The sequence below is a fragment of the Penicillium waksmanii genome, assembly GCF_028829765.1.
Source record: "Penicillium waksmanii strain IBT 27052 chromosome Unknown utg000004l:1.0-5674109.0:1.0-5678898.0, whole genome shotgun sequence".
Taxonomy (NCBI): domain Eukaryota; kingdom Fungi; phylum Ascomycota; class Eurotiomycetes; order Eurotiales; family Aspergillaceae; genus Penicillium; species Penicillium waksmanii.
In genome coordinates this window covers 2,562,662-2,589,426 of record NW_026643251.1, presented here as the reverse complement: position 1 = coordinate 2,589,426, position 26,765 = coordinate 2,562,662, and the positions used below count along the sequence as shown (strand labels likewise).

Sequence of the window (26,765 nt, the reverse complement as noted above, 5' to 3'; positions counted from 1 at the left end):
AGATCTATAACCAGCCTTGTACAGAAGAAGCAGAAGGAGTAGGTTGTAGGTCGCCAAAAGTACATCATTCTTCTAGGTGTGCAGAAGAAAGGGAGTCGTAACTTATCGTTACATCAATACTTCGTTTAGGATGATAAATTTGAATTATAACATATATATAGCACTTCCAGGGTATATTTTTCTGTCTTACTGCATCTCCTTCTCGAATTTCATCAGATTACTGACACCGGTGGTTAAGATTATCACAGCCGCAATCTGTATTTGGCCGCTTTCTGCCACTATGAAGTCCTTTGTCTACATATCTGCGGGTTTTCTGTCACTTGTTTCAAGCACAGAGGCTTATAGGCCCAGTCGGCCGAACGATCTTGACTTCACTCAAGCCCAGGCCGAGGCCCATAATTGTGGCCTGGTTTGCCAGCAAAATCTACGACAATATGAAGTATTGGACCGTCAGGTGTTTGGCGATGTTCCCTTCGACTATGAATTCTACGAGACGGCGGCCAATTTCAGCCACTCACGGCCTGGTGACATGCTGAAACTTCGGCAACAAAATGCATCTGCGTATGACATCCCCCCTGGGACTTCATTGTGGACTATGCAGTACACATCCGTCGGAGTTAATGGGACGAATGTACCGGCGACTGCTTTCATTGCCCTTCCCTATACGAAAGTTCCGGAACACAAGACCCCTCTAGTCGCATATGCCCATGGGACCATTGGAGTTGTCTCTGCCTGCGCTGCATCCTCATCCTACAACGGATTTGATTATCACAGCTGGCAGCTCCTCACTGGTCCCGGGTATGCTGTGGTTGCTACAGACTACGCTGGCCTGGGAAACAACTATACTTCTCACAAGTACGGCAATCCAGTACTCAACTCCGAGGACACCTACTTCTCAGTGGTTGCTGCTCGCAAGGCCTTTCCAGGAGCTTTCACAGATAAATGGGCTGCTGTTGGCCATTCGCAAGGCGCTGGAACTGTTTGGGGACTGAGTGAGAACCCCCGTGTCGTTTCCAAAGAGAGCGGCGATTACCTAGGGGGTGTTTCAATTGCTCCTAGCTCCAGATTGAATGATATTCTCACAGCTGTGCCGCTTAATGTGGGATGGGGCTTTGGTAATGAGGTCGTGAATATATTTCAGGCCTTGAAATTCCCGATCCAGCCGATCGTGTTAACCCCGGAAGCCCTGAAACGTTATCCCCTTATGTATGAGCTTCAGCTTTGCGACACCTCGCAAGCTGAATTGAATGCAGACCTTCCAAACCATGGCATTGTGGACTTTACACCTTCCATTACTCAACACAATCATGAAGCCTATATCGCATTTCAAAACAAATACGGCGCAGCTACTGGGAGAAAAGGGTACAAGGAGCTTCTCGTTATTCAAGCAATCGATGATGAGGTTATAAATGTTAATGCTACAAAGGCTGCGTACGAAGATGCATGCAAAATAGGCAATATCGTTCACCTGAGTTTATATCCGGGCCTTGATCATGATTCTTCAGTCGCAGCATCATCTCCGGAATGGCTAGAATGGCTCGACAACAAGTTTACGGGTGTGGCAACTCGGGACTCTCACAAATGTGTCATGGAGACGAGGAGTGTTTTGCTTGATACTTCGAGATGATGCAATCTCGCTTGACCTGAAGACGTTTTGCTGGAAGTTTGCTCTTGAATCTCAACCCTCTTATCATTTATGCTTGGTTTTTTTATCCGTCGTCTGCCAAACGTGTGCTATGCTTAACTTGCCATAATTCATAATCTACTTGATTCTATTTTCTTTTGAAAATGAAAGCTACTTTCCGGAAACTAACTAAATTCTTCCTATCTCAAGCCCTTGCCTACTCAAGCCTATTACCCAACGATACTGAGCTCCATAGAATAGGCCCAATGGTAGCAGCGTGGGAAGAGTATTTATATTGAAATACCTTAAAATCTGGTCTTGGATTATCATTGTTTCCAATCCCTTGTCATTCTGATTCATTCACATAGTACTATCTTATCAAACTCGAATAATTTCACCTTGGCGAGAATCCTGCCGTATCATCTTATGCTGATATTTGGGTCATAATCTTGTCTGTTCGCAACGAGTGGTTTGTTTGCGGGGTCTGTATGCGGCTCCGGCTTCTCGGTAGGTGACCACGCAGGCTCATTCTTAGTAGACGAGTCACTCAATTCCGCAGCCATTCCAGAGAGTATCTTGGTCCGCAGTATGACTCGGAGGACAGGATAGACTTCGGGTATTTCCTATAAATATGGTCAAAGTAAACTTGTGGGAACCCAGGAGTACATTTTAGTCCATTGACTTGAAGCCCCCTCTCATGGGGCTGAAAAGGGTCCAAGCAGTGGCGCCAAATGCCACTGTTAAAGGTTCCACCCGTCTCTCTTAGCGTGCATTGCATCTCGGGATAGAGGATAACTCGGGGCGCCCCTTGTAGGTATCCGTATCGAGCAGCGGCTTTCTTACCTACTATACGATGATGATTGGCGAAAACAGCCAACAGGGTCAGGCGAAGCGCTCGAGCTGCATAATTTTGGTGTGTGCTACCTATGCCGATCCTTTGGGAGGGTTTGGCCCCGGCATGAAGCTGACTGTATATTGCTTTTTCCATGTTAACCCGAGAGAGCATTCCCATTTAGGTACAGTGTCTGGCCAGTATATTGAAGCCGCATTAGTGTGCATTAGCGCTTGACAATGTAATTTTACAGTATCAAACAGCTGAGCTCTCATACAAATAGTGGTGACAGCGACGAGAGATATTGGCGGGGTATCTATAATACGTAGTGAGAATTGTGATCTCAACCAGGGCTACCCTACCGCATTCTCTCGCGTCTAGAATAGCATTGCCCCAGCCAATTAATCAACCCAACAACCTTGAAAACCACAGACCTCCAGTTGCCCCGCAGGGAAACCTACATATAGCCTTGCCAGCTATACCATCCGAGCTAAGTCCATCAACAGAGGCACGTCGCTGCTGCCACTGGTTCCCGCAGGAGGGATCCAATATACTGGCCAGAGGGTGTAATTTCTCTATGCCACCGGGTTAAAAGTCAATTGAGTACTTGTCAGGGATTGCCATTTGAGAGTCCGTTAGTATAGAGTTATTGTACTGTGTGAAGGCTCAAGTGGTCGACATGTGACATAATTCCCGGTGGATTTATTTACAGTGCCTCAAATCAAATTCTCACTTAACCAATACAGGTAATCTTTAAGTTTCGGAGACTGTGACCTGGGTGCTTAATCTGTATAGAAAAGGAATTCTTTATCTATCCATCCATCTACTAGTATCTATCTACCACCTGGGCATCTATCTATCTAGGTTTCCACTCAAACCCTTGAATTGAAGCCTAAGTATAGTATATCTAATGGAAATTCACCGGGAATTATGTCACATGTTGGCTGGAACGAAAGAGAGCGCTTTGAATAAATACCCTTGAAAGAAATTTCTATGGGCAGGTATTAGGGGCAAAACTAATAACAAAGAGATCTTTTGTTCTTGTACAAGCAGCTACAATCGGACAACCGAGAAGAGAGGTACCGATGATATACCTGTTCGTTATAAAAGTACTAGGGAACAATTCAGGAACGCTCAATTTACCATCACTTAGTGTTGTGGTGTAGGTATAGGTAGTTGATTGGTCGTTCTAGAACAACTTTAATCATATAGCATTTGGAAAGTCTGCAATAAAACCGTTCCATTCGATGTATGTCCAAGTCTATTCTATGACGCCGCAATCCTAACCCAGGAATTTGAAACCTTGTCTATAAAAACCATCATCATAACTGACCATTCCATACATACCGTTCATCGATAATCATAAACCATATCATACCCAGTTTCCAATCGTTAGCGTACCGTAACTAACCCCGTCAAACCCAAACTAGCCAAAGATAGATAGATAGCATGGCATATCCAGAACGAACAGAAGAGAAAAGAAGAAAGAAGAAAGAAAAAAACAAAGAATGAAAGAACAGATACAAAAGCAAAAGAAATAGCCAGACTATAACCAGGAACATGCGTATATACCCAATCTGCGAGTGATCAAGATAAACAAAGTCTCGCAGATGAAATGATAGTATGTGACGTGATAAGTGAGACCGAGAGAATAAAAGAGACGGGAAAGAAAAGCAAGGTTGGGATAATACAGCCCAGCCCATCCTAACGCTTCCCAGCCTGCGCAAAAACCAACTGCCAAATCTCCAGCCACTGCTGCTGCTTATACGACAAAGGCCGATGAGGATTGCGGAAGGTAGAAGCAAGAAGATCGCGCAGCCGATTATTAAGAATCTTCAACGCAAGCATAGACTTCCAGTCCCGCACACTGAACCGAATGCGATTGGCATCGATCGAGATAACGCCAGAGTACATTTTGAACTCGGCCTCACCGCACAGCAACGCGATCGCGAAGTCGTCCACGGCGCTCGTATCGTGCGCGTTTAGGTTTCGGTTCCGCGCTTGCATGATGTGGTAGTAGGATAGCCATTTTACCGAGTAATCGGCGTGCTTGTTCATGGATGTCGGGTGTAAGGAGACGGTTTGGTTGTTTGTCACATTGCGCCAGCCTTTGCCTTCGCGGGTGAGGAGTTTTGGGTAGAAGCTCCAGGCGACGACGGAGTTTACGACTGTGTCGTTGGCGCTGTTTAGGTCGTGTTCTTCTGGTATGGTGAAGAATTGGCGTTGGCGGCCGCCGGATCGGGCGCTGTGATGGGAGTGTTGTTAGCTTGTATGGCCTGGCTTGCAATTTGGAAGCATTGATATGCTATGTAGGAAGAATAAGATTTACCGGTTGAGAGCGGTCTTCTGTGCGCCGTCCAGGTTTAATAGACCCGTATCCGCGATCGATACGACTAGCTGCATCTTGACATCTTCGATGCTTTGTAGCGTCTGTGGGTTGAGGAAGTTTTTGCGGCAGAAGCTGAACTCGCTGGTACCGGGTGTGCTTCTTGCGCGCTTCCAGCAGCAGTAGGCGTTGTAGATGGTCAAAAGATCCGAGTCGCCTGGAACAGTTTAGTATGGAGTTGAAGACGGAGGATACTTGAGGGTACAGACCTCTTTGGAATGACGCGCGTGCTGCATCACGCTGGGTGTTGGAACCCATTGAGTTGACGAATGGCGACTTGGAGGACAGAATGGCCGCAATACTAACTGCCGCATCGAGACATTTGAAGAATGCACCGTGGATAATTAGCTTGCCCAGGAATACATCTAAGGGGAGCTTCGCCAGTTGCGAGCCTAAAGGTGTCAAGCTCTCGTTGCTGGTGAGAGCCTTGACCTCCTTGAGAGAGTCAATGGCACGTCGGATGTTCTTTGAAGATGGCGGGTCCAGGGCTTCGAGCAGTGTTGGCTCCACTTCACCCAGTTTGCAGATCTTGACTCGCAGCACTAAGTCTTGCAACGACAGTCGGAGCATTTCTGGCGTTTGTTGTCCAGCGAGCTGATAGCAGTTAGTATAATTTATAGAACGCATTGGGGGGAAATCCACGTACCAATTTATCATGACGGTGTTTGGTGAAAAGGTGGAAACAAATGCCGTTCTGGACACGACCAGCTCGACCCCGCCTCTGTTTGGCGTTGGCTCGGGAGATGAATGACTCGACGAGTCGCGAAAGTTGTCTCCTTTCGTCGAATCTGATTAAAATGATTAGCAGTCCGTAACGATGCATAGAATTTTGAAACATACCGCATGGTCTTTTCGGTTCCTACGTCGACAACTGCTGTGATGTCGGGAATAGTGATACCTAGAGGAGGTCAGAACTAATTCTCACTAGTTTCCATCGATGTTACATACCAGTCTCTGCGATGTTGGTAGCAATGACAATTTTCCTGAAGCCTTCGGGAGGTATGTTGAAGGCCTTTTCTTGATCTTCACTGGCGATAGAGGAGTGCAAAGCATGGATAATCCATCCCTTTTGGAAAGTTGGCTCCGCTAAGACCTCGTCATTCAGGCGACGAATCTCAGCCAAACCAGGCATGAACACCAAGATTGCCTTGCTGTAATGCTCCATCTCCGGCGCTGTAGCAATCTTCAACAGAAGCCTTTTGATAAGTTGATAATCAATCCGGTATTCATCGAAATTGACGATAGTCTCCCGAGTTTGCTTGGAGTAACCCTCGAGACTTGCTTGAAGTCCTCCTGTGTTGTCTCCGGTGTTGTCTGAAATCTCGTCTGGATCATCATCGAGCACGGTGTTTTTCTCGTCTTCAGACAGGCGATAGCCAGTCAGCTCTACTGCATCTTCGAGATACTTCATTTCAACAGGGAATGTTCGACCAGGGATGTTCAGCACCGGAACACCGCCTAGATAAGTGGAGAAGCGCTGTGCTTCAAGCGTGGCAGACATGAGGATAAGTTTCAAGTCGGGACGCTTCAACATCAGCCTGCGGAGAACGACAAGTAGGAAATCACTATCAATAGTGCGTTCGTGGACCTCATCCAAAACAACGTGGGTGATGTCCTGGAAGTCATCTGGTCGCTCCAACATCCGCACGACAACACCAGTAGTTCTAGGTTCAGTTAGCCAACTGGGCAAAAAAGGTCTGGACGGGAAGTGAAGCCACTTACGCATATACTAGACGAGTCGTCGAACTGATCTTACTTTCCAATCTTACCGCAAAGCCGACAAGGGATCGGGTAGTTCCAACGTCGTTTTTGCTTTCTCCGAGCTCTTCGCTAACTCGTCTTGCCAGTGAGATTGCCGAAATACGACGAGGCTCCGTCACATACACTTTGCAGGGACGGCCTTGGAGCATCTCATGCTCTAGAATGTATGACGGAATCTGCGTACTCTTTCCACTTCCGGTCTCACTGCAGATGATGAGGACGCGATGAGTTTCCAGGGTATCGAGGATTTCATCTTTGAAATGCCAAATAGGAAGATTCATTCTGCCTTGCATCATCCGATGGAATGAAGGAGTTGACGATTTCGCTGCCCATGCTTCAGGCAGTTGATCATCATGACCAAGGTAGCCAACATCTCTAGTGGGTCCTCTCATAGGACTGCCCGGCTTGCTGCCAACTCCGTTTCGCTTTCGGAAATTGTCCAGAAGTACGACATCATCTTCAAGGGTACTTTGATTCTCCTGAACAAGGCGCTTGAGATCTCTAACCGCCTCCTTGTCAATTTCATCCTCCTGTGTCTTCTTAAGACTGGAAAACTCTGTCCAAAGATCTCTCCAGACGGCGGGAAGCCGCAAGAACGCTTTGCCTTCTTTCGAGTTTTGAGGGAAGATGATGAAGAGAGCAAGTGATGATACGTATCCCTCAGCCTGCTGTGAATTTGGTGTTGCGAGCGCATCCATGGATACAAAAGTAGCAAAGGCATTGGACTTGTGAGTGATTGATTCCACCGCCAACGAGAAAGGCACCTCCTGGGGCTTCGACCATCGCACCTCCACGGCCTTCCTGTTTTGATGACTTGAGGACGAGATATCCTGGAAGACGATTTTACATGCAGTGTCCCTTGCCTTGCAAGTCTCCTCGAGAATACGCCGAGGGCTAAGACCGGAGAACTTTCCAAAGTCTCGAATAGTGACAGCAGCAACATTCGAGGGTGTGGGCAGACCTAGTATTGAACCGTTCTCGGGCTCATCTTGGAACATATCCCCGAGAAGTCCGTCATCCATCTCCTCCAATGAGGGGACGGTCAGGTTGGGGTCCTCTTCCGCAGCCGCCGCTTCTTGTTGCTTCTTGCGATCAGATGTCTGACGCAGAAACGTAGCATCTTTTCGGAGCTCCTCCAGTTTGTCTTTCCAGATATACTCAGCCTCTCGCCGTTCAAAGAGGACGTCCCGTTCAATTTTTGCGATCTTCCATTGCATCTTCGCCGCCTCTGGGTCGTCTGACTGACCGGATGCAGCAATGCCCCGGCCTTTCTTGCCCTTACCTGGGCGATCGAATAGGTCTGGTTGAAGTGTGTAAAGTCGTGTTTGAAGATCCAGCCACTCTGGGACCATTGAATCGGGATCAATGGAGCTATCTGAGTCGTAAGAAATGGGAGGCGCAACCTTGGCAGATTTCCAGTCATCCTTTGGTTTATCCTGTTTGTTCTGGCTCTTTGGAGTCGAAGACCGCGATGGCTCCGCTTCTGAGTGATCATCAGCAACATTATTGGCAGAAATATTGATATCGATGTTCAACCCTACCAATCATCCATGAAGTAACACTATCCGCATCCTTCTGGGGCCTTGTGCCGGCGTTTTGAGTATATGAAGGAAGCTCCTTCTTCTCACTATGCATGGCCAGCCACTCTAGCGACTCGTCCAAGTTCCATACCGCCTCACGACTGGCGCTGGCCGGAGCACCGGCAAAGTATTGGAGTATATGTTTTAATGCTTCCTCTGTTCGGTTTTCGGGGAAGCCAAGTTTCAGAAGCGTTTCTTTCAAGGTCCAGAGTCTGGTGTATAGATCTTCCTCCGAGCCCGCCTGCTTTGCGCTCGCGCCTCGGGCACCCGATGTGAGATATTCATGTTCCTCCCCATGGGCCAGTTCCAGAATCCTATCCTGAACCTCGACCGGAAGCCATTCGAGAAGGGTCAATGTCGCCGCTTGTTGTCGAAACACCCGCTTCTCAGTATCAAGCTTGGTGACCTGACGCGCCGCATCACTTTTGCACCTGGCAGAGAATTTATCCACTAAAATTTGTAATTCCGATTCCTCCAGATGTTTTTCTAGTTCTTCGGGGGAAAGGTTTTTTAATGAAGCATCGGCTGGTGTTGCGCCGGCTGTGGTAGTAGGTAGTGAACGATCTTCGGTGGTAGGAGTGGCCTGCGATTCACTTGGCGGCGTCGGAGTTGCTGCTCCGGGAGTCGAGGAAGGAGTCTCGGTAGTCTCTGGTTTGGGTTTCGAAGGCACTGAGACAGTGGCAAAGCCACGAGCTGGGTTTGAGGCGGGCTTCTTCTTCTTTTTGTTATTCGGAGGCATTGTAGGACGGATGAGGGGGGTCTTTTGGACGAGTACCAACAAATATCGAATTAGCAAATATATCATTAAAGGAAAAGAGTAATTGAAAAGTGATCAATCATGAAGACTCACCGGGAAAATGTGGGAGAGGGGAGAGAGGAGAGAAGGAGGAGGAGGAAGAAAGAGAAGTGCAGAGAGGATGGAATGGTGGAGGAAAGGGCACCTCCCCACACAAAATTCTTATGACAGCATTCGAGCGATCCCAGCCCACCTTTCCACTTCCACTTTCTACCCTTCATCTTTCCTTCACTCACCTCCCCTCCCCCTCCCACCTCTCCTCCTCCTTCCCCCCCTGTATTGACCTTCCCCATAATGGATCCAATTCCATGGGATCAGGTCAAGACTGGGGACCTGGATGTCTTGCGGGTCGCACTCTTCTCGAGTTCGACCTCGCGCAGGCTCCGGGCCCTTCAAGAACTTCGCGACAAGGGTAAGTTGGACCTGGATCTGGCCTCGCTATTAAAGACGGGATACTGATCTATCTGGCTTATAGGGACCGATATACCTGTGGAATTCCACCAAGATCTCCTCGCCCTACTCTTCCAAACCTATCCCCTCTACATTGATCGACCATCCCGACATGCAGTTCAACAATGCATCCGCACACTTCTCCGAACCCCGAATGCCGCGGAATCCGTCAAATACCTCACTCAGCAGTTAAAGGTGGAGGCCATCAAGCCCGGTCTGGCCTCGTCGTCCGCATTTGTTCTGCTGGAATGGTGCTCTATCCTCTTGCAGCAAGTGAGCGAGGATCAGGCCACGCCGTTATCGACTGTGCTGGATCTGATCAATGTCGACGCCAAGGCGCTGGAGAATTGCTTTGCGCACACACCAAAGATCCCAGTAAAGCAATCGGCTCTCCGGGTCACCAGACGTGCTCTCCGTGCAGTATTCTCGTCCCCGGCCTTCGGTGAAGAGGCCATTCGCCAGTCGGTCACCCAATTGACGACGGACTCGGTCGCCGGAAACAAGAATGCGCTCTTCCTAGGCGTCATCTCTGGGGTATGCGCACGTCTCCCCGCCAGACAACCTGTCTTGAAGGAGTCCAAGAAGGCCATTCTGGATTACTATGTCAAGGAGATCGTCAGCTCAAAAACTGTAGTGCCCGCCCACGTCGCCGAGGGAATGTCGGATTTCTTTACCTCGTTTGTGACATCCGAGGATGTGGCCACCGAATTGGTGCCTCCAATGGAGAAGTCCATGCTGCGAGCACCAGAGGTGGTCTTGACTGGTGTCATTGCACCTTGGTGTACTGCTCTACCAGAAGAAATTGACCTCTCCGAGGTGGTTCAGGCTCGCTTTTCAAAGCACCTTTTAGCCAGTATGAAGTCGAATAACCCGGCCATCCGACAAGGGGCCGCTGACTCCTTTGCATCTTTGCTTTCACGATGCAAGAACGACATTCTGGTCCTAAAGATCTCGAGTGAAATCGTCGGTCCTTTGAAATCGCAAAAACTCACCGCCCCCGAGCACCGAGTTGCGTACGCTCAAACGGTTGGCGCAATCCCATTCTCGATTGATGTCTCGAAAGAGATTGTCCATGGGTTTGGCCCGCTCTTCAGCAGAGAGTCAAACGAGACTGCGCTTGAGGAGGAGCTCAAGGCTTTCAGCAAGCACCTCGTTTTCCTGATTCAATCAACGGTCAAGGTCAGCGATGACATTATCAATGCTATGGTCAAAGGTATCTCCGACAAGCGAATCCCCTTTAGAAAGCTTTGGCAGCTTAATATCGGTGAGGTGCTCTGGAAGGCTGATGTCGCTTCCCTAAAGAGCTCCGAGGTCGAGCAGCTCGTCTTCAAGTTGCTCGCAAAGATGAAGGACCTGTTTAACGAGGTCGCCTCTTACCCCCTACCCTCGGCCCAGAGCGGTGCACTGTCATCGGCATATATCTTCTTAGCTCTCTTCCACCGAATTTCAGAAATCGAAGGATCAGAAAAGTCCACTTGGGAAGAAAAGGTTTCACAGGCCATGACCATGGGCTCAAAACCTTCATTCCTTCTCAACCCGAGGGCCTATTCGAAGGTGACAACACAGGCAGAGATGCAATGGCTCGTCCGGTCTCTGGCTGCTGTTTCCTCAAGCCCCAAGTTCACTGATGCCGAAGATGCGGCCAAGACTGCCTGGGGACAGACCTTTATTTTCGCCATTACCGTCCCGACGATGCCCACAAACCTCCGTGACAATGCAGTGGAAACATTGTCCAGTGTTCATGTGAAGGATGTGGCATCCATCGGGCGCGTTGTTATCGACGCAATCTGGGCTTGGATCCTTTCTTCGCGTCTCCAGGAGAAGGAATCCGCCGCTGTTTTTGCCGGTCCTGGCAGCGAGCGTCATCTTCACCAAGTTTTGAAGGCCTTGTGTCCCACGTCGGCTATCAAGGATGGCTTGGAGAATGTTTCTGATCTCGAGAACCAGCTGATCAAGATGCTGGTTCTCAGTCGGCCAGAGATGGTACCAAATGCCTCTTGGATTGGTCTATGCCTCAAGGCAGGTATCGATCCCGGAAACTTGGTTCGTGGCCACCAGACAGAGTGCATCGAGCAATTAGTCCATGTCAATGCCGACCCCGTTCAGTCAATCGTGCCTGATGTGAATCCTGCTGTTTGGGGGGCTGCAGCTGACCTGGCCTTTGTGGCCCCCGAGGTCATGATTCCTCGTCTCGTTGGTCAAATTCAAGAAGATCTGAACGGTGCTCGTCTTTCCAAGTTCACCGCGACAGATGCCGCCATTGCTCGTACCCCCGAGGGAACTGCCTTTATCGATGTGCTGAGCAGCAAATCCAAGCAGCCCGCCTTCGACAAGAATACTAAAGACTATGACACTCTGAAGTGGGAAGAGGAGCTGCGGGCACAGCTTGCGGAGAAGAATGGTCAGAAGCAAAAGAAGCTTACCCCCGAGGAGCAATCTAAGGTCAAGGCACAGCTGGCCAAGGAAGCCGACATCCGGAAAGAGGTGCTCGAAGAAGTCAAGCGCATCGAACGAGGCGCTGGGCTTATCCACGGCTTGGCAACCGGTCCCGCCAACGATGCCGAGGGCTGGATCAACAGTGCTGTCGGATGCCTTCTGTCTCTTTCCCGCGCTGGTGCTGGCTTGTTCGTCGGTGATATTGTTTCTCGAACATATGTCACTTGTTCTAATGAGCTAACATCGCGCCTGGGCAACCTTCGTTCTTTTGTAGGTGTTGCGACCCTGCGAGCCATTGGGAAGACCAACCTTCCCCCGTCCATGGAATTGGAGAATTTGGGAGAGCTCGTCACTAGAATTCTTTACAAGCTGCGATTTACGTCTGAGCAGCGCCCTCTGGATATCCCATCTATTGCCTACATCCTGCCCCTTCTTTCTTTGGTTTTGAGCCAAAATGGAATCGAGGAAGTCAAGGGCGAACAAGAAGGCGAGCAAGTCCTGCTTGCCCTCGACATTCTATCCTTCCACACGAGTGCCTTCGCCGACACTCGTATGCCCCGAAATGAAGTTCTTCAGCAGCTGCTTACAGCTATGCAAAGATATACTCAGCACTATAAGCTGATCAAGGATATCTTATTTAACTTCTGCCGGTGCATCTCTCCCAACATCAGCAGCGAAGAATTGCAGACTCTTCTGGAGGGCACCATTGTTACCGATTCATCAGTTAGAGGCTCCGTTCTCCAGGTTATCGAGGATGAGATCGACTTGACTGACCTTGACTTCTCGGAACATATCTGGCTTGGCTGTCACGATCATGTGGAGGAGAATGTCGAGATCGCGGAAACAATCTGGGAAGATAATGCTTTGGAAGTCGACGACTCCGCCTTTGCCAAGATTATGAAGTACTTGGATTCCAAGGACTCTCAACTCCGGGGTGCGGCTGCCCGTGCTCTGGCTCATGCCATCGAATTCGACAAGGAGAAGTTCGCCGGTATCGTTTCTGAACTTGAAGCCAAATACTCTGATGACATCAAACCTAAGGCACCCGAAAAGGATGCTTATGGTATGCCAATGAAGGTGGAAAACGCTGATAACTGGGAGAGCCGGAGTGGTATCGCACTTGCGTTCAATGCGATGACTAGCCTCTTTGACGGCGACCAGATCATCGATTTCTTGCAATTCCTGATTGAACGAGGCCCACTTATCGACAAGAACTCCTCCGTTCGTGCCCAGATGGCAGAGAGTGGTAAATCGATCATCGCCCAGCGAGGCCAGCAAAAGGTTGAGGATCTCATGAAGCTTCTCGAAACAGTGCTGGAAACTTCTGACAAGGCTACCCAAACCTCCGATCTTCTCAACGAGGCGGTTGTTGTTCTCTATGGATCATTGGCAAGACATTTGAAAGCCGATGACCCTCGCTTGCAAACAGTCCTCAAGAAGCTTCTTGCGACTCTTCCTACTCCCTCGGAATCCGTGCAGTCTGCTGTTTCTGAGTGCCTGCCTCCCCTTATCCGACTGTCTGGTCCTAAGACGTCGGAATACGTCAAAGAAATGCTTGATCAGCTGCTCAATGTCAAGAGCTATGCCACCCAACGTGGTGCCGCGTACGGCCTGGCTGGTATTGTGAGTGGCAAGGGTATCTCAACCCTACGGGAGTTCCGCATCATGAGCTTGCTCACGGATGCACTTGATGACAAGAAGGAGCCTCACCGGCGTCAGGGTGCCGTCTTGGCATATGAACTTCTCGCCACCGTTCTGGGACGTACCTTCGAGCCCTATGTCATCCAAATCGTTCCGCAATTGCTTGCTGGTTTCGGTGACATGAGCCTTGATGTCCGTGACTCCTGTCTGGATGCTTCGAAGGCTTGCTTCCAAAACCTCAGTTCGTATGGTGTGAAGAAGATTCTGCCTACCCTTTTGGACGGCTTGGACGATAACCAGTGGCGCAGTCAGAAGGGAGCTTGCGAGCTCTTGGGTGCCATGGCTTATCTTGATCCGCAACAATTGGCCGCCAGTCTACCTGATATCATCCCTCCGCTTACTATTGTCCTCAATGATACCCATAAGGAGGTTCGCAATGCTGCCAACCGCAGTCTTAAGCGCTTCGGCGAGGTTATCAGCAACCCCGAGGTCAAGAGCCTGGTCAACGTGCTCCTGAAGGCTCTTAGCGACCCAACCAAATATACTGACGAGGCTCTGGATGCCCTGATCAAGGTGTCGTTTGTTCACTACTTGGACGCGCCCTCGCTGGCTCTTGTGGTGCGCATTCTCGAGCGTGGCCTGGGCGATCGTTCGGCTACCAAGCGCAAGTCTGCCCAGATTATTGGCAGCTTGGCGCATCTTACTGAGCGTAAGGATCTTACTGCGCATTTGCCAATCATCATCGCTGGTCTCAACCTGGCCATTGTCGACCCTGTCCCTACTACCCGGGCCACCGCTTCCAAGGCTATGGGTTCGCTTATCGAGAAGCTTGGAGAGGATGCCCTGCCCGATCTCATTCCCAACCTCATGAACACTCTCAAGTCGGATACAGGCGCTGGCGACAGACTTGGATCTGCTCAAGCCCTTGCCGAGGTGCTTGCCGGTCTGGGTACCACCAGACTCGAGGAGACACTGCCAACTATCCTGCAGAACGTTTCCAGCTCCAAGGCCGCTGTTCGCGAGGGCTTCATGACTCTCTTCATTTTCTTGCCCGCTTGCTTCGGAAACAGCTTCGCCAACTATCTCAGCAAGATCATTCCGCCTATCCTTTCTGGTTTGGCTGACGACATTGAGTCCATTCGGGAGACCTCTCTCCGTGCTGGTCGTCTCCTCGTCAAGAACTTCGCCACCAAGGCCATCGATCTTCTGCTTCCCGAGTTGGAGCGTGGTCTTGCCGATGACAGTTACCGCATTCGTCTCAGTTCCGTCGAGCTGGTTGGAGATCTTCTCTTCAGTCTTACTGGTGTTACTGGAAAGGCTGAAGCCGATGAAGAGGAAGAGGAAGCCCAGCAGGCCGGACAGTCTTTGCTCGAGGTCCTCGGAGAAGAGCGCAGAGACAAGGTTCTTTCGGCCCTGTTCATCTGCCGCTGCGATACCTCGGGTATGGTCAAGAGTGCCGCCATGGCCGTATGGAAGGCTTTGGTTGCCTCTCCGAAAACCCTCAAGGATATGCTGCCGACTCTGGCTCAGCTTATCATTCGCCGCCTTGGATCCTCCAACATGGAGCAAAAGGTCATTGCCAGCAACGCCCTTGGCGACCTTATCAAGAAGGCTGGCGAATCTGTGCTCTCCACCTTGCTGCCCTTGCTCGAAGATGGTCTGCAAACCTCGCCCGATGTGGACGTCAAGCAAGGTATCTGTATCGCCTTGCGTGAGCTCATCACATCGGCCACCCCAGAGGGTCTGGAGGACTACGAGAAGGTTCTTATCTCTACTGTCCGTGTCGCTCTGGTCGATCACGATGAGGATGTGCGGGAGGCTGCTGCCGAAGCCTTCGACGCCCTCCAACAGATCCTGGGCAAGAAGGCTGTCGACCAGGTTCTGCCTTACCTGCTCCACCTGCTCCGCAACGACGAAGATGCCGAGCAAGCACTGTCTGCCCTCTTGACCCTTCTGACAGAGCAGACCCGTGCCAACATCATCCTCCCCAACCTCATTCCTACTCTCCTCACGCCACCCATCTCCGCTTTCAACGCCAGAGCCCTGGCGTCGCTGGCCGAGGTTGCTGGTTCCGCCATGACGAGGAGATTGCCAAGTATCCTCAACTCTCTTATGGACGGTATCATTCAGACCACCGACGACGAGCTTCGATCGGAGCTCGAGAATGCCTTCGATACTGTGTTGGTCTCTGTGGATGAGTTCGATGGTCTTAATGTGGCCATGAACGTAATGATCACCCTCATGAAGCATGACGACCACCACCGCCGTACCAAGGCTGCTCTTCATCTCGCCAAATTCTTCTCCGAAGCCGATCTCGACTTCTCGCGTTACTACCAGGATCTTATCCGCATCCTGCTCATTTCGTTCGACGACCGAGACAAGGATGTTGTCAAGGCTGCGTGGACCGCTCTTAGTGGTCTCACCTCCAGCATGCGCAAGGAAGAGATGGAGGTACTGGTCATCCCCACTCGCCAGATGCTCAAGCAGGTTGGAGTCCCTGGTGCGGACTTGGCTGGCTTCAGTTTGCCAAAGGGTATCATGGCTATCTTGCCCATCTTCTTGCAAGGTCTTCTCAACGGAAGTGTCGACCAGCGTACTCAATCTGCTCTCGCCATGTCTGATATCATTGATCGCACAGGCTCGAACTCTCTCAAGCCTTTCGTCACCCAGATCACTGGTCCTCTCATTCGTGTCGTATCTGAGCGTTCGGTTGACATCAAGTGTAAGCTCCACAAGCCCCATTGAATACTAAAAACGATACTAATTACGGATCTAGGTGCCATTTTCTACACTCTCAACAAGCTCCTGGAGAAGATCCCGTTGGCTGTCAAACCCTTCTTGCCTCAGCTCCAGCGTACCTTTGCCCGTGGTCTGGCGGACACTTCCAGCGAGACCCTGCGCAACCGTGCCGCGAAGGGTCTTGGTATCCTGATCACACTGACTCCCAGGGTTGACCCACTTATTGCCGAGCTTATTGCCGGTTCGAAGACCTCTGATCTCGGCGTCAAGAATGCTATGATGAAGGCTCTTCAAGAGGTGGTTGGCAAGGCCGGTGCTAGCATGAGCGAGGCATCGCGGACTTCCATTCTTGGACTCATCGATGATGACTCCAGCGACCAGAACGGTCAGTTCGATATCAGTCAAGCGCATACATTTTGCAAATCACTAACGTTATTCACAGACTCTGTTGCCATTACCAACGCACGACTGCTCGGCCTACTCGTCAAGGTCCTTCCGGCCGCAGCTGCAGTCCCTGTCATTAAGTACGTTCATCTTAGACCATCACTCCGTTGAGACCTTACTTACAATGCATAATAGGAACCGCGTTCTCAGTGGCCAATTCTCGCACGCTTCTGTTCTTGGTCTGAACGCTCTTTTGGCCGAGTCGCCCGATACCATGATTGAACACTTCGCCGAAGAGACACCCTCGATCATCTGCCAGGGAATTGCACACAAGGATGTGAGTACCAAATCAGCCCGATCATCCACCACGATTGTTGAGCCTTGAAACTAACTGCCTATAGCCTTTCATTTCCGACAACAGCGTTCTCGCTGCTGGTAAATTCCTTCTCACAGAAGATGGAAACCACAGCTTCGAGACACACAAGACTCTCTTCGAGGCTCTGGCATCCGTTGTTCAGCCCGGCAGCCCATCCGATACCCGTCGTTTGACGCTGGTTGTGATCCGGACTGTGAGCCGCCTCCACCCCGAGCTGACCCGCCCTCACCTGGCCCTCCTCGCGCCCCCAATCTTCGCCAGCGTGCGCGACCTGGTCATTCCCGTGAAGCTTGCCGCGGAAGCGGCATTCTTGTCTATCTTCTCCGTGGTGGAGTCTGATAGCGAGGTCTTCGACAAGTACATGGCCGGTCCTGGTGCTTCGCTGCCGCCTGGACCGAAGCGCAGTATGGCCGAATACTTCAAGCGCATTGGTATGCGTCTTGCCAGTCAAGCGCGTGAGCGCCGCACCGCTGAAGGTGGAGAGGGTGGACTGGGACTGTCGAATGATGAAGTGGATGATGAGAAGGAATTGTGGAGTATTGGCAAGGTGGACCTGGGGGAGGATGGATTTGGGGATGAGTGATTGATGATCGATTGAGCATCTCAAGGTTGCATCTACGTGTCTGTATAGATATACCCTTGGGCCTACATATTTTCTATTTTTTATCGTACAAAAGTTTCAAGAGTTTATGACGTGTTGATGAATTGATTGTTCGAGAGTACTTGTATTTGTACTAGTAGATGGGATGAAAAGGGGGGGAGGTTGAAGCAAGAGAACATGGGTTATTAAGTCGTGCATGAAGTATTTAACCATTGGCCGGGTCTTTCACTTCAATTATCCTGACATTATAATAAAGTCAGGTATATGTACTACTCGGCGTGGAGTACTAGTTTACCTTGCCTTCCCAAAAGGGTTACATTTGATATCATGTGATCTTGGCAGACTTCGCCAGTCACGTGCTTCGTAGATCTTTAGATACCAGCATCATGAATGGCACTTGCACGATTGCACCAGGGAGGAAGCCAGAAGAAAAGAAACTCTGCAGTTTATCCTAGACTTAATTCATTTCTTTTATCGTCCCCGATCTATTCATTCCCTGGCAAATCATTGAAACATGGCCTTCTTGAAATGGATTACCCGATCGGGCCCTAGGGCTAGGGGTGCAGCCCTAATGTGGATTTCGCTTACGGCAGATTAGCTAATCCGATTGTGCCCCAAACTCCTCACCGTCTGGAATTCCACGTTTGAGCGCTACGAACATCATCCGCCAAAGACCGTCGATACGCCGACATCAAGATGTGAGTGCCACCTCCTACGGTCATTTCCTGAGAATACCCGACATTCGATTTCATCACCCCCCCTCGTCCTCGTCGAAATCAACCCCCCGCGGTGGAAGAATGGAAACGATCCATGATATTGTGTGTGTGCAAAGGCTGACCTCGACTTTTTCCTTCTATCCAGGGTCAACCTTCGCACCCAGAAGCGCCTCGCCGCCTCCGTGGTCGGCTGCGGCAAGCGCAAGATTTGGCTCGACCCCAATGAGATGACCGAGATCTCCAACGCCAACTCCCGCCAGACCGTCCGCAAGCTCGTCAGCGATGGCCTCATCATCCGCAAGCCCGTCACCATGCACTCCCGCTCCCGCGCCCGTGAGCTGAACGAGGCCCGCCGCATCGGTCGTCACCGCGGTCTGGGTAAGCGTAAGGGTACCAAGGACGCCCGTATGCCCAGGTATGCAACAATTTCTCGAATCACCCGTTGCTCCCCGGGTTTTCCCCCCCTCCTTCCTCGCATGGAGGGGAGGGGAAGACAAGCCCGGTGGACAATACAAGCTGGAGGAATCACCGGTTGCTAACAGATATCGCCCCTCTACAGCCAAGTCCTCTGGATGCGCCGCATGCGTGTTCTCCGTCGTCTCCTCGTCCGTTACCGTGCCGCTGGCAAGATCGACAAGCACCTGTACCACGAGCTCTACCACCTGAGCAAGGGTAACACCTTCAAGCACAAGCGTGCCCTCGTCGAGCACGTAAGTCATTCCGCATGAATACCGTTCCCCGCCACCACCACACACCCAAACCCACACAATCCTTCTCTCCCTCTCCCACTGGGAATCCGATCCATCGTACCCCACGATGCACAAGAAAGAAAAAAAGACTGACTCGCTCTCTTCTCTACACTATAGATCCAGAAGGCTAAGGCTGAGCGCGCCCGTGAGCGTGTCCTCAAGGAGGAGATGGACGCCAAGCGTGCCAAGAACAAGGCTCTCCGTGAGCGCCGTGCCGAGCGCGTTGAGGCCAAGCGCAACGCCCTGGCCGCTGAGGAGTAAATCCTTTTCCAACAATAACCAAAAACATCTTTTTTGCGAATTGTTTGAAAAAGGCTCTCTTGTTCGGCGAAGCGGAAATCTAAAGGGGGAAAAAAGGGGTTGTTGTGCTTAAAAAAAGCGGTTATTCGAATCTTCTGGGGGTTTCTTCATTATTTTCCGGGATTTTCCAAAAAAGCAAAACGGCTCATGCTGTTTTCTTTTTCTCTCTCTTCACCCCCCAAATCATTCTCACCCACACTACCCAAATCGAAATGAATCCATGGAAATTCCTACTACGTTCGGGCCAAGCTGCTTTTTTTAATCCCTCCAACAAACTTCTTCCTCTCGCCGGGCTTTGTCTCTGTGTCGAAGTGTCGGCGGGGGGGATGCGATGATGACGTGATACTCAAACCAACCCTTTTTTTATCTTGTTGATAACGAGAACTTGAAGGCGAAAGGAAATTCTTTTTTTCAAAAAACAAAAAAACACTAAAAAACTTTCCTTTCTTCGGCGTATAGTAACATTTGATCAACTGGTTTTCTCCGGACCTTGCGGTCATGCCCATCCGATGCCGTAGAACTGGAGAGATTGTAGATTTCGCCTGCCAGTGGATGAAGTAGTATGTTCAGGGTCTGGGGTAATCTGATCTCGCATAAAATTATACCAAGTCTGATGATCTGTATATGGTATCTGCACCGTCTATCCTGAAAAGGGATTGGCAGCTACCTACTATGGAGGCTCTTTACAAACTACATACCAGTAATAGTACATAGTAGTAGCATCATCTCATGCAAGATCTCATTATAGTACCTATGCAGGTGGATCCCCACGCGTATCATTTTCTACGCCAAGCTCACGTGAAGCACTTAAGGGCCCTGAGGCTATATTCTCTGTCACGTATCTAGCAGCGCATACTTGTGTATATTTCCTCATAGCATTGGAGGTTATAGGTACCTATTCAAAGAACATCCAGTGGCAACTACTAGTACTAGTACTGTTTAACCTCTAGGCAAGTCGTGTTGTATAGTACTACTACCTAGGTACTATCAAGTGCCTCGATATATATGTCTACAAACCCGACTGATGACCCCCGAGTTGTACTTAGGCCCACTCAACACGCCCACCACCAGTACCGGCCAGTAACCTCAGCAACACTTGTGAACTAGTCAAAGATACGATATATTTTTCAAATTGAAGACCTTGGCCGAGTGAACTACTAGCAAAATTCAAGTTCAAGGTTATAGGTCACTAAGCCAGTGATGTCACATCCACAACCTAAAATCGAGAGTAAAGCACAGACCCTTCGAAGGCTTTTCACGTAGTCATTGACAACTTGAACCACGCTTGCTATAGACATGGACATGTTTCCTAATTGAGGTATAAAGGAAAAAGAGCCCGAGTATAAAGCTGAAACACTTCTGCGGCATGTATGGATATGCTTAGGGTTCCAAGGTTTACAGGGGTGGATGATAGCCCTGGGGTTGGGTAAGTTTCGGCCCGCCCATAACCCGTACACTCAGGAATGCAGGCAAGTGCGCCATGGGGCTGGATAGTGCATATTACTGCTAGTTACTAAATCCTACTACTAGTAGTAAGGAGGAAGAATTAAAAGATAAAATCAGAATTTAATTGTGCAATCCTATTACACGAAATCGAATCCTCTCCGACTCCGAGTAAAATGCGTAGACATCAAATGCGGGCCCACCGTGATGCATCGCACAAAGTATTTCAGAATAAATCAAATGTCGACAATCGTAAAACGTAGGAAGTACGGAAGGGGGTATTTGGAAAAATCGCTTGAGACCGCCGCCGCCGAGTAGAACAATGAAAAGGAAAGAGATTGGAAGTAAGTGTAAGAGGGGGGTTAATTTCACCACCACACAGACCATGCGATCATCAAGGAAGGTGCGGACGCAGAGAATAGAGCGGCGAATCGAGAGGCTGCCCATTAATACCTTCCAGACATCGTTACGGTGCCCACCACTAGTATCGTCCACCCCATGGAGAATTCGGGAATTCAGTTGGTGGGAGCGGGTGCTGAAGCCCCGACTCTGGATATTCCCAGGAGGCCGCGCTTGCTGGGAATTCCAGATCGAACGGATTGCTGCGGATACTCGCGCGCCTCTTGGGTGTAGCGAGGTGCTTGGTGCCAGGCGTCTCATATCCGGCTTCGGGAAGTGTTGTCGTACTTCCACCACTGGGATAGTACGTATTTGTGGCACCCATTCCATCCAGGCAGCCACGAGCGAGATTTTTGACAGTAGAACTTTCGGCCGCTCGATTACGATTTGCTTCCACACTTCCACCGTGATGGTAGGTGGTATTTGCGTCCGGGAGGGTAAGCTCGCCATTGTGATAGAACTCGAGAGATTCCAGTCTATCTTCCCACGACTGGCGTGAATAGATCGACGCACTGCGTGATGGAGGTGAAACTTCAATCGTGGGCCTTGAGCTCAACCCAGTCCAGGGTGCCCCGATGGAGTGTTGATGGTCCCCATTCTGGATGTAGCTGTCCAGTGCGAGCTTTTTGTTCGCAGCGGATAATCCATAGTTGGGCCCAGTTCCCGTGCCTGACAACTTTCGCGCCGGAGTAGAGAAAGACCCTGAAGGTGTGGTCGCATATGCGTAGTGGATTGGCCACGAAGGCTGAGGGTTGTGGCCATCAAGGAAGGCACGGGCAGAGTTATCGGAGTCGCTTCGCAACAGCGTCTGCCGACTGTGTAGACGTCGATGCGGACTGTTTCGTCGTCTACGACGAACGAACAGGATGCATGCCAATAGGGCAAAAAATGAAACAGCCATCCCGCCCACGACACAGCCGACGATCGTGCCCACCGTGTGGGACGCGTTTCTATGGGTGTCATCTGACGACGAGCCGGATTGACCACCCACTGGAGAGGAAGAAGTTGTTGTTGTGACAAATGATGGAGTCGAAAGTGTAGAAGAAGATTGGGTGCTAGTGCCTTCTAGGCTACTCGTGACCATTTGAAGTCCCGGGTCACTGCCGGAAACCGGGCTTTGCGACGGCGAATGAGTGGTCATTGCCGCGCCGGCAGTTGCTGAGCTTGGCCGAATTGAGGTTGGTGTGATGGTGAACAGTGGCATGGGATGTGCTTCACTGGTGTGAGTATTGGGGTCTTTTGATCCCACCGGTGATGCTTCCGCCTGCGATTCTGAACTGGGGAAGATTGTAGTATCACTGGTCCATGATGGGACCGAGGAGGCGAGATGAGTTGGAGAAGGCGTTTGCAGCGTGGTTCCCTGTTTGGTTTCAGACTGGGTGTTCTCTGCCCAGGGTGTCTCTGGGAGATGAGATTGTGGTAGGTTGGTGAAAGTGACCGTCACCGATTGAACACTCTCCGAGTGTGTGGTCGTGACCAACTCCGAGGTCACGAACTGTGTGACAGGATCATTGGAGATGGTGGTTTGTTTGGTGTAGGTCAAAACTGGATGAATCGTCTCGGTCAGGAAAGAAGTGAAGTCGACCAGGCTGGCTGCATTGGTCGAGGTGCCCAGCTGGGCGCCAGTGAATTCCGCGATGGAAGTGGTCGACGAAAGTGAATAGTCATTCAACATGTCGAACTAGCCCGTAGGCTAAGGATGAGGGAAGAGATCAATGGAAATCGAGTTTGGTAGAGAAGTTTTGTCAAAAGAGTCAAAAGGTGGTCGAGGGGTGTAGAAGACAAAGGCAGAAGTGAAGTGAAGCAAGTGAAAAGCAAATAAAGCAAGCGTTTGTGTTTGTATATGGGGGAACCTTGGGGAACAAAGGGAAGGAGCTACCCAGGCTGGAGTCAACAGAGTGCGAGCCCCCACACTTTCCACTCTTTCACTTTGTTTCTACAACAAAGCAGTTGATCTACCACGAGAATCACCATAATCACGACCAGGACTTGAAGAAGTTTACTTGGAGATGCAGAAGGGGCCAAAAAAGAATTCGATAAAGTTTCTAGAGAATGGGATACTTTATACGGAGCCGGGGTCATGGGGACTCAGGGTATCATCTAGTATCATTTAGTATCATCTATTGTTTCAAGTTGGACCGTTGGCGCTTCCCCGTGTGTGAGGGTAGGCAGCGCTTAATAGAGTGTTGTGGGCCTGGACCAATGAGAGGGCAGGATACCGGGCACCATGGATGATCCAGACCCCTGCTCGTGTGAAAATGTGATAGTCTGCAGAAAGTAGCCGTTTCTGCTTGTTTCTGTGTCGATCGAGTAATTGGGCGAAACAGAGGTGATTTGGAAGCACTGTGTAATGGACTGGTCCAACCTGGGCGTTTCAGCTGGGGACAGCTGGGGAGGGGGGTTCGTAAGGATGGTGACTCGGGGTGCTGGATGAATGTGAGGAGTCCAAAGGAGTGAAGGGAAGAAGGGAGTGAAGAGCGTGAGTTGATGTTGATGACTGTCGTTGTTGCTGCTGATGTTGGCAGGTGCTCTCCCGGGGCAGGTGCAGAGTGCAGAGTTGAGAGTCGCACTTGCCAAAAGTACCCAGTTGACCCAGAGCCCAGTTGACGTCCCCTCCAAATAACATTCCACTCCCACTGCCACTTCCACTCCACTCCACTCCCACTACCATCCATCCGCCACCTCCCACCTCCATTCTCCCCCGACCTCTTCTCCCAGAGCATGTGAGTGCGTTTGTATGCCCTCTTTGCAGATTATCTAACCATGTTCGGCTGGGGCCCTGGCTTGGGTAAGTGGCGGTCCCTGTTCCTGTTCCTGTCCCCGTACCGGTACCGGTGAATGTACCTGTACCCTCCCCTGCTGCTTGCTGAAGCAATGCAGGCGCTCGTTCCAATCTGGTGCATTTGCAGACTTATCACGGTGTCCTATGATCATTCGATGATCCTTGCTAACTTCTCCCCCCTCTAAACAGCCTTACCTTCAGCCTCCTCGGAGCCCGAGAAAGAACGCAAGCCTCCCGCCGCCGCAACCCCGCTTGACTTCCCCGTATACAACCTCCCCGATCCGGTATCCGAAGAACAATGCTCTCTCCAAGAACTCCTCGGCCAGTTGGCCTCCATCAAGCGACCCCAGGATATCTCCCTCAACAGGTTTAAACCATTGAATCTGCAACTCGAGACCGATGTCGATGTCAAACAAATGTTCCCCGAGGACCAGGCTCCGTCTGTCGCTCCGCTGCCCTGGGAAAATGATTCGGAGATCCTGCCCGGTGGTGAGGCACCCCCACGGCCAGTCATGAGCAATGGCCTCCCTTATCCGCCCAAGGAACGCTTCGAGACCCTCCAAGGTGAATTGATGCTGGACAATGACGATACCTTCCGCGAGATGGCCCGACTGCCCGCACGTGAGGGGCGCCCACGGGTTCGCATCACCCAGACCAGGAAATTTTGGACGGGATTGGAGCGAATGGCTCAGTACTGGGACACCAGTCTTGATCAATACTTCGATCGTCCTGCTAGCCCGACACCGCCGCCATCGGATACCGAAGCCAACGAGGACAAGATGCAGACGGACAAAGCCGCCGACTCAACGGATTCAGCGATGGACGTGGATAAATCAGAGGCCCCCGCGGATACCAATGGAGTGTCTCATCCCACTGTGATGAGGTATACCGGCCGCCGTATCGGATCTGGCACGGAGATGCCCGACGACGTGCGGGACGAGGCCATTCGAGCCTTTGTGGAGATGGCGGCTTGGCCCTTCGGATGCCAGGTCTGTGTACCTACATTGCCGCCACGATTGACGGTCAAGAGCTTGCTCTTCCCGGTGCGGCAGTCCTTTCAGGCAGCTCGATCCCCACGAGACCGCACAATTGCCCGCAGCGGCATTCTGGAGGGACCCCTCCTCATCGCCCAGTGTCGCCCGGAGACGACTTTCCGAGCCATGGGCGATGAGCCGGGCTCAGGGATCGGCGAGGTCTGTGATTTGTTCCGTGAAGTCGGTGGGATGCTATTGGCGGCCCAGGAACGGGCTCGCCAAGGAGAGGTTGAGATGCGCCCCGGAGAAGGGAAGTGGTGGACAACCACCCCACGTTTTGGCGGCGCGTCCCATGACGAGATACTGGACGACCTCGTCAAGGGACAGGGATTGGGAATGCACGGGATGCCCTTGCCGGAAGAGATACTCGAGGAAAGCAGGCCTCCGCCCCCAGTACCTGTCCCCGATGTCGAGAGTGCTCGCAAACGCCACAAGTTCGAGCACCCATTCGTGACATCGTTGTCACGCCGCCCGAGTGCAATGCGCAAGCTCTCTAGTGGTGAAAAATGGCAGATTCTGCAACCCGGAGCCAGTCTGTGGGATAAGCGCATGCGATACCAACAGATTGGAAAGTCTCCGGACAGCGTTTATGATGATGTATGTTCTGGCAGCCCTCGAATTTTTGCATCAATTAACTAACATTCCTTCGCACTAGATCTACATGGTTTCGTCAATCAACCACCACATCTCCATCCTGCACCTCCGAGTCCACAAACGGTACCTGGAGATTCTCACCTTCGGCAAGAGTGACATCCCTGCCGACTCCGCCGACGCAGAGCACCCCTGGCACGTTCTGAAGCTCCAACGCAGCAGATGGTACGACCTCTTCGATTCCACCGAGCGCGTGGAGGGATTGAAGTGTGTCTGGGCTCTTTTCCACTACCAGCTAAGAACGATCTAGCGGATCACGTGTTGAAGATTTTCAGGGTTTCATTATCTTTTCATGTTGATTTTTCTTTTTCAAAGCGGCACTGCCCAGCTTATTTCACACACATATTTCCCCCTCCCATATGCGGCGCATCATGTACATAGAGAAGAGAAAAGACTCGCGACGGCTCGGCTTCGGCTTCGATTTTAGATAGCACCCCCCTTCCCCAGTCAGTGCGAGCTTGGGGACTGTCATCGGCGTTTACTTCGAGTATGTCGCCTCGAGGTCCCGATGATGCCGTGGTACATAGATCAAATTTCTAAATTCAATTTTTTCCGCACTACCATTGATTTTGACAGTCCAAGGTTCCTTAGGGCAAGTCTGCGGCTGGAGTGATTACTTTTTGTATGATCACGACAGTCGCAGTTGGCCTTCTATTTACTAATTTACTAGTGCTGCAGGTATACTGGTATCATTGAAAGGTGCCCGGTGGGTTTCAAGTTATTTGATCTAAGCTAAATGTATGACCTGGAATCCAAGAATGTGTTGAGGTCTGTGTATCGGAGGGCGAATAGCATGAAAGTGTGCTGGAGAGAGCGGCTGCTACTATCTAGGGCAAAAGGATGGCATTCTGGATGCTTGAGGCTTGCCGGCTTCAACGGAATGTTATGTACAATGCTCATTACTATGGTCTCTCTTCCTCTCTCCCTAAGATCCTCTATTCTGAAAGTTCAACTATAAATCGCTAGCGGCAATGGGTGTACTTGATTCCCTATTTCCAAAAAAAGGAAAAGGAAAAGGGAAAGGAAAAGTATATGCTGCCAAAAATGCAGGGGTGCCCAAAACCAACTCCACCAGAGTCGGGAGT

At 50.8% G+C, this 26,765-nt stretch overlaps 6 protein-coding genes across 6 annotated transcripts; 4 read left to right on the top strand and 2 right to left on the bottom strand.

The window, feature by feature from the left end:
• Positions 1 to 280: 280 nt before the first annotated feature.
• On the top strand, positions 281 to 1,627 carry N7481_003763 (alpha/beta hydrolase family protein; the record flags this gene model as incomplete). Its single annotated transcript, XM_057262982.1, has 1 exon — positions 281 to 1,627. One exon carries the CDS (start codon positions 281 to 283, stop codon positions 1,625 to 1,627), a length of 1,347 nt encoding a protein of 448 aa, XP_057124643.1.
• Positions 1,628 to 4,160: 2,533 nt separating this feature from the next.
• N7481_003762 (putative ATP dependent RNA helicase) lies at positions 4,161 to 8,922 on the bottom strand (the record flags this gene model as incomplete). The annotated part of the gene is made up of 8 exons (XM_057262981.1): positions 4,161 to 4,701; positions 4,786 to 4,999; positions 5,052 to 5,436; positions 5,489 to 5,630; positions 5,683 to 5,740; positions 5,791 to 6,506; positions 6,565 to 8,086; positions 8,145 to 8,922. 8 exons carry the CDS (start codon positions 8,920 to 8,922, stop codon positions 4,161 to 4,163), a joined length of 4,356 nt encoding a protein of 1,451 aa, XP_057124642.1.
• Positions 8,923 to 9,273: 351 nt separating this feature from the next.
• N7481_003761 (putative translational activator) lies at positions 9,274 to 17,588 on the top strand (the record flags this gene model as incomplete). The annotated part of the gene is made up of 6 exons (XM_057262980.1): positions 9,274 to 9,391; positions 9,455 to 16,228; positions 16,283 to 16,630; positions 16,688 to 16,769; positions 16,825 to 16,966; positions 17,031 to 17,588. 6 exons carry the CDS (start codon positions 9,274 to 9,276, stop codon positions 17,586 to 17,588), a joined length of 8,022 nt encoding a protein of 2,673 aa, XP_057124641.1.
• Positions 17,589 to 18,120: 532 nt separating this feature from the next.
• N7481_003760 (60S ribosomal protein eL19) lies at positions 18,121 to 19,332 on the top strand (the record flags this gene model as incomplete). Its single annotated transcript, XM_057262979.1, has 5 exons — positions 18,121 to 18,166; positions 18,256 to 18,304; positions 18,468 to 18,737; positions 18,882 to 19,032; positions 19,189 to 19,332. The coding sequence occupies 5 exons, from the start codon at positions 18,121 to 18,123 to the stop codon at positions 19,330 to 19,332; spliced, it is 660 nt and encodes a 219-aa protein (XP_057124640.1).
• Positions 19,333 to 21,295: 1,963 nt separating this feature from the next.
• On the bottom strand, positions 21,296 to 22,888 carry N7481_003759 (uncharacterized protein; the record flags this gene model as incomplete). The annotated part of the gene is made up of 1 exon (XM_057262978.1): positions 21,296 to 22,888. One exon carries the CDS (start codon positions 22,886 to 22,888, stop codon positions 21,296 to 21,298), a length of 1,593 nt encoding a protein of 530 aa, XP_057124639.1.
• A 1,088-nt stretch (positions 22,889 to 23,976) lies between these two features.
• Positions 23,977 to 25,930, top strand: N7481_003758 (uncharacterized protein; the record flags this gene model as incomplete). The annotated part of the gene is made up of 3 exons (XM_057262977.1): positions 23,977 to 24,001; positions 24,185 to 25,626; positions 25,685 to 25,930. The coding sequence occupies 3 exons, from the start codon at positions 23,977 to 23,979 to the stop codon at positions 25,928 to 25,930; spliced, it is 1,713 nt and encodes a 570-aa protein (XP_057124638.1).
• Between the last annotated feature and the right edge of the window lie 835 nt (positions 25,931 to 26,765).